This window comes from Rhagoletis zephyria, unplaced genomic scaffold, assembly GCF_001687245.7.
Source record: "Rhagoletis zephyria isolate East Lansing unplaced genomic scaffold, Rhagoletis_zephyria_1.1 Rzeph_scaffold_02382, whole genome shotgun sequence".
NCBI lineage: Eukaryota > Metazoa > Arthropoda > Insecta > Diptera > Tephritidae > Rhagoletis > Rhagoletis zephyria.
In genome coordinates this window covers 38,563-45,758 of record NW_016159466.1, presented here as the reverse complement: position 1 = coordinate 45,758, position 7,196 = coordinate 38,563, and the positions used below count along the sequence as shown (strand labels likewise).

Below are 7,196 nucleotides of genomic sequence, written 5' to 3'. Positions count from 1 at the left end.
AAATGAAATGAAATGAAATGAAATGAAATGACATTAAATGAAATGAAATGAAATGAAATTATATTAAATGAAATGAAATGAACATGAAACGAAAATAAAGGATATAAACTTAGAAGAGCGGAGCGAGATGAAATGAAGTGAAATGAAATAAAATTAAATCAAGGGAAATGAATCTAGAAAAATGGAGTGTAGTGAAGTCAAATGAAATGAACTAACTTGAAATGATGTGAAATGAAATGCGAAGAATTAAACTGAAATATGATAATTTCAAATTATGTAAAATTTAGTGAAACAAAATTAAATGAATTAAAAAAAAATAGCATTAAGTGAAATAAGAAGATGAAATTAAATGAAATAAGAAAACATAATATATGTATTTTGGAATGAAATGTCTTAATTTCTTATCAAACTTGGTCCAAAAACAAACCCGTTGCGGCGTTTTGCGATCTTCAGTTGAAATACATGCATATGTGTGGACATTAGAAGGTACCAAATTACAAGCAAACAAACAATATTCACCGTACACTTCTTAGCGTAAAGTATGGCTGACTTCCAAAACGTACCAATACAATATTTGGATACGGTTCTACTGCGGTATTTAAATTGTTTGTATGTACAGAGTTTGGAAACATTGCAACCACATACATTGCATACTTTGAATACTNTAATACAATATTTGGATACCGTTCTACTGCGGTATTTAAACTGTTTGTACATACAGAGTTTGGAAACATTGCAACCACATACATTGCATACTTTGAATACTCAATATAATAATGAGTAACCTTTCGTAATTTTCCATTTTCACGACACAAATCGCAGAAAAAAACAAACCGATGCGCTGATTTTTTAACATATTTTATTTTATTAATCTCGCTATATCGAACTCAGTCTTAAGTTATTTTCAGGAATCTCTAATTCAAATGCTCTCCATTTTCATATCATCTTCTTCTATATATTTCTAGTAAAATTTCTGCGTGAAGTGACACCGTATTTCCGGAAAGCCAGCATAATTTCCGAAGTAGGCTGGGAGCTGCAGCGCGCTTTTCTATGTCCGTTGGGACCAGGGGCGCCCACATCTCCGCCAGCGCCGAAAATTACACCGCGTGCCGATACGCGTTACATACCCTTGCAATTGACACACTTGGCGCGGAATTTGAAATACATTGATCCGGGTGAGTAGAATAAAAATGCACCAACAGGCTAACCTAATATTCACGCACGCCGCCAATTTGCTATCAAAAATTTGTCATGCACATACAACTTGGATATGAGATCAACCGAAATCGAACGGCGTGCGTATGAAGCTAACTTAATTTACAATTTTGGTTCTGCGTGACATTTTGATTTGACGTTTCGCTCAATGAAATCAAATGCAAACGCATGGAAGCCAATTTCGGGTAACGCAAAAAAATAAATTTAAAAATTCGACGGCGTGTATACCAAACCCCAAACCGCGAATATTACGTTAGCCTGTAAGTACATTTCTCCAACTAACTATTGCACACATTTTGGCGCCATAAACGAAAAAGCGTCGAAAAGTGCAGGCTTCATTATCAAACCTGAAATATGCTACAAATTGCTGCTTATTATCNATTCGGGTAACGCAAAAAAATAAAAAATAAAAATGCGACGGCATGTATACCAAAACGCAAGCCGCGAGTATTAGGTTAGCCTGTAAGTACATTTCTCCAACTAACTATTGCACACATTTTGGCGCCATAAACGAAAAAGCGTCGAAAAGTACAGGCTTCATTATCAAACCTGAAATATGCTACAAATTGCTGCTTATTATCTTATTTATTCACTAAAATATGACCGACATTCAAGATACATATATTTGGTTAGGCTCAAGATTACCCCAAATTCTGCAAGCGCACTGGTGGCATTTCGGATTTGGATTCGCTTACATTCATTTAATTCCGAGCTTTTATGTACATGTGTCGTAAGCAGCCAAGAATTGTATGAAAAAATTTACTGTACATTGAAATTCAAGCATATATGCAAATAAATACTGGCATAAATCATTCCGCAATATAGTCACTCACGCAACGAAACTAGTTCGCAAAGTCGACCTTAAATACTTAAAACCCGACAGCGCAGCCCATCGCAGTGATTAAACAGTTCATGTCGAGAATCAAACCCCCGTTCGGCATACTCTGCATCTTTTCAGCATAGCCACATAAACGCACGCGTCACTTGCAACATTTGGAACACCAGCAACAGCGACAACAACAACAGCCACTGTAAAGGCAAGTGCAAGTGAGGGCAGCTTGTCATTTGCATGCGGCAGCCCTAGTAGTCGGCTGCAAGGACAATACTTGCAACATCAGAAAATGCGATGGATGTGCACAAAACTGCCGCAAGCCCGCCCTCCCGCGCGAGCAATGCCACATGCTCAAAGACAGTGATCGGCTGACAATGAATGCCTGCCCTGCACCGCCTGCGGCACTGCCTCATTACTTCGTGCTTGCCTGTCGGCCTGCAAGGGGCAGCGGAGGTGGCAGGCATTGATTGCATGCCACGATGTGCTATAGTCCTTTTCTCTTGCCGCCCATCTTGCTGTCGTTGTTATTGTAAATGCTGCCACTTCTGCTTTGCTACAAACTTTTAATCATAGTTCGTCCTCCTTGTATCCGTATTTATTGTTTTTTTTTTTGGTTTTGTTTTTTGTTTTGGTGTCAGGTTACCACGCCCCTGACTAACCCTTCGCTCACGTGCTCGTCTGCTCGTTTTCATGCCGGCGACTTTTGTTTTGCCTCGCAATTGTTACCAGCGCACACTCGCACTCCGATTGCTACGTCTTTCCATTTGGTTCAACATGTTGCCACCTCCCTTCTGCGGCACATTCTTGCTGCTTGCCACCATGCTGAACCCTCATTCTTTAAGTTGTATTGAGTCCAGGGTTTTTGTGGTTAATCTTTCCGCCACGTTGATTTAATGCAACGCTGGCGTTGGGGGNGCACCAACTGCAAATGAGATAGGAAAGCAAGGCGAAATAAGAATGAGAAGCTCATGGCGTGTGCATGGTGGAAATGAGGAGGAAGAGGGGGGTGAAGCAAGAGTGGGGGCTCCGCTAGTGTTGCAGTACTTGCTCTACTTGTTGTTTTTTCCTCCATTTTCTCCTTGTTTTGTGTTTCTATTGTGATTGGCTACAACCGGCTACCATAAGAAGAAAATATTAAACTAAAATGCAAGATCCGGTGTCCCTCCCTGATGCGCCAGAAGTAAACTCTGTGCAGTCGGCGGATTCGCAAGATGACCTTGTCGAAGTTTTCAGCTCTGCGAACAGAGATGCTCTTGAAATCGCATGATCGCTAAGATTTGTGAGAAGCAGAGGTGGGCGACCGAGCTTTCTGCGTTAAGGGCGCCAGGCAGACGATTATCTCAGGAGTAAGTCACCTTCGTTTTGGGAACTTTATAAGGTTGGATTGCGAATTTACAAGTCCATGATCAGAAAGGCGAAAAGAGGTTATTAGAGAACTTTCTGTGAAACGTATACATGAATCCTCTAGAATTAGGCTTACACTCGCTAGGAATTCCGCTCCGGTGGATTACTTGAGGGATGAGGCAGTACAATGGACTAGAAGTAGCGAAGAGTCACTAAGCTTTCTCCTGGATACTCATTTTCTTTCCACTCCTTCCTCAGAGAAAATTTCCATAAGTGAAATGCGTTCAGACTACGCTACTTTTTCTGATCTTCTGGATGACCGCCGCCTAACTTGGTCGATAATATTCATTCAGCCCTTCAAATTCCAAGGACCTCAAGGCATCATACCTGTGAAGTTGCAAAAAGCTGCGGAGGTGTCGTACCGTTGGCTGGCCCCTATCTACCCCAAACGCGTAAGATACGCGTATATTCCCAAGGGTTGGAGGGTTGTTAAGGTGGCTTTCATCCCGAATGCCGGAAGGAGTCGCCCCAAGGACTTCAGGCCAATCAGTCTCTCAACGTTTCTACGAGCGTGATTACGCGAGATCGCCTATCAAGAGCTCAGCATGCTTGTATTTTTCGGTAGAAGCCTTCTTCGATATCGAGGGGGCATTTAATAATAAGTTAAGTCGTTGGATAAGGTGGGGGTTGATGTCAGTCCCATTCGGCTAACTCAAAACCTGCTGTGTAACAGAACTGCTCTGGCTATATGGGGCAACACTTGCTTGCATCGTACGTTGAATAGGGCAACCCCGCAGGGACGTGTCCTCTCACCTGGTCTGCGTCGGAGTGGTGAATTATCTACTAGAGGAGCTGGAGAAACACGGCTGTCGGGTAATTGTGTACGCAGACGATGTTGCACTTATGGTTAGAGGTATATACCTGGACATGGTTTCTGAACTGACCCAATGGTATCTTAACATGTTTACTAACTGAGCGGCTAAAAGTGGCGTCTGCGTGAATCCCAGTAAGACAGAACTGGTCTTATTCACTATAACGTAAAAAATACTCGGCGCTGTTCTTCTCTCATTTGGAGGTCAGCGCTTATAGCTGTTTGACAAGGTCAAGATCTTGGGCTTGATCCATAAAAAGAAGTTTTCGTGGAGGCTAAACATCGAGGAAAATGCAAGGAAAGGCATCCGTGGCCTTATACTGCTGTACGGGAGCTATTGGTAAGAGATGGGGTATTTCGCCCAAAGTTGTCTATAGGCTCTACGAGGCATAGTCAAGCCAATTTTGTTTTATGGCATCCTAGTCTGGTAGATCTCCCTTCAAAAGGCTACATTTGCCACCGCGGACCACTCCCACATTGGCACTGAACGTAATGCTGGACCTAGTGTCTGTCGACGTTGCAGGCAATATTTCCGCGACGCGAACAGCTAGTAGACTCAGGAAAATTGATTGGTTGGCCGAATTAAGGACTAGGCACTCTGGGGCTTCGATAACATCCCTGATCGCACATTTTTGCGCTACCGAAATTACCCATCTGAGTTTCTTCTCTGCCCGCTTTCCCTCAAGGGAGGGCTGGGCGGAATTTGTGGAGATAGGAGCAGTGAACTTTTTCACGGATGGATCGAAACTGGATAGCAGGGTTGGTGGTGGGGTCTTTGATCGAGAGCTTTCCATCAGCGCTCAGTTCAGGCTTCCGGAATGCTGCAGTGTAATCCAGGCGGAAGTGGCTTTTATTACGGAGGCGGAAGAGTCAATGCTCCGGAGAGCGATGACAGTCAGGGAGGAGAGCATTTATCCAAGCGGCTATCTGGGCCTTGAGTGCGTTGGATAATATTTCTGTATTAGGCTCATTTTGGTTCCAGGTCACAGCGACATTGCGGGTTGTGTGGCTGACGAATTAGCTAGGAAAACTAATCGTAAGACGTTATCGCCGGATTAAGAGCGGCTGGGGTGCCGTTGATCACTTGGGGTACACTCTTGGATAGATGGGTCTCATGTCGGCTCAAAGAGCTCTGAGCGAAAACCAGGTCCTTCTGGCTGAGGGTGGACCGTGGACCGGTTGCGGTCACACTTGCAAAGCCACAGCTTTCACTCTTTCAGTAAAGCTGAGCGTACTACCGCATCACATACATATGTCGCAACTGCCCGGAAGATGACGAGGTGAAAACACCTCAGCACTATCCTCTTAGGTGCCCAGCGGTCGCTAGGCTATCTTAGGTTTAAGTCATTTGACTCTCACATCCTTAAAAGTCCCGAGGAGCTCTAGGACATTGTGCTCCTTGGTCGAATTCGTAATTACATAATCGGCACGAGGCGTCTTATAAATTAAGTATTGGGTGCCGTTCAGAATGTGCTATGACAAAGGACAATCTACTAAATGTCTAAGTGAGTCCCTGTCACACATAACCTAATGCAAGAGATATGCTTTCAATATTTAGCAATTGAATCACATATTTCAATCAACTGGGTTAGCGCCCCAGTTAAACTGCACAGAAAAGATTAATCTTTCCAATCGCACTTCAACTTGGCTGCACAATGAATTCGGACCCAGAATGGAGGAGTATCAACAAGTTATCAGTTTTACCAACACCAACAATTACTTTTATCGTACTGATGACGAGCTAAACTACGCGGATTAAACATATTTTCGTTGCACAGTGCACTGATTTATTGCAAATTGCATGAAAATATTTTCAACGGAAAGTACATAGAGTGGGGTATTTCAAAAAAGTTTTATTTTTATTTTTTCAAATCCATACCGCTCGTATCTATGAACGCAGGCGAATATGCGCACCAAGTTCGAAGTTACTGTTTCTCTTGTTTTCGTTGTAGTTGCTGTTTTTTATATATGTACATTAGGGCAAATTTGCTGAAGAGACCATGGGTGTAAAATCAATTTGGTGTTTGGCAAATTGCGAAAATAGGGTTGAAAGAAAATGTGAAAATTTTCACTTTTCTGCCCTCGGGTGAACGTTTTAGAAAAAATATGAGTTCAGAAATGGATTTCTCATACCAAAAAAACCCTAGTAACTTGTTTTCTTTTAACAAAATTTAAGCCTTTCTTTACGACACTAAAGCAAAATGCTAAGAAACCTTTTTCGCACTTTGGCAAACTCTAAATTGGTTTTTCACCCATGGTTTCTTCGGAAAAATTTGTTAGAATTACACGTTGAATCTTTTCTCTATACAAACTGACCCGCCCTAGTGTACATACATACGCACATATGCACACATTTTTCTGTTCGCTGCCCTGCCACATGGAAATCCGCGTATTTGTCAAAATTGTGTCATATCAGGTGTCGGCATTTGGCGCGGCGAAAAAACCACTCGCCTGCTCACTTTCAAAACCAACAAACAACCAAGCAAATGGTTTGTGATTTATTGTCCACGCAAAATACATACATACATCTGCGTCTATGCGAATGTGCATACTTACATATGTATGTGCATATATCTAACTGCATAGACTTACAATGCATAGGAAGCTTTGCTTTTCTAGATTTTTTATTATGATAATAAAATAAAATCGCAAACAATAAAAACTGCAAATCGATAAAAGCAAAACTGTGAATATATGTACATAAATCCATGCGAGCGAAGTGCAAAATAAAAACGAAACGAACAATGCAATGCGACAGAAGCAAATGAATACAATACATGTAGTTTGTAGCAGTAAAGAGTTGTGGCATTGAATGCCAAAATGCAAAAATTTCCCCCGGACTACCAGATTTATATACATAAACGATTGTTTGAAACTAGAATACTCTTTTCTTTTCCTTATATGATGCAGTGCATGAAATTTCCGAGTGCTACA

At 41.9% G+C, this 7,196-nt stretch overlaps 1 protein-coding gene across 1 annotated transcript in view; it reads left to right on the top strand.

Annotated features, from left to right (window-relative positions):
• The window catches only part of Syn1 (Syntrophin-like 1), a 76,685-nt gene that overhangs the window by 31,257 nt on the left and 38,232 nt on the right, over positions 1-7,196 (top strand). The window contains 1 exon segment of the mRNA XM_017621157.1: positions 966-1,175. Within this exon segment, the coding sequence (XP_017476646.1) occupies positions 966-1,175 (210 nt within the window).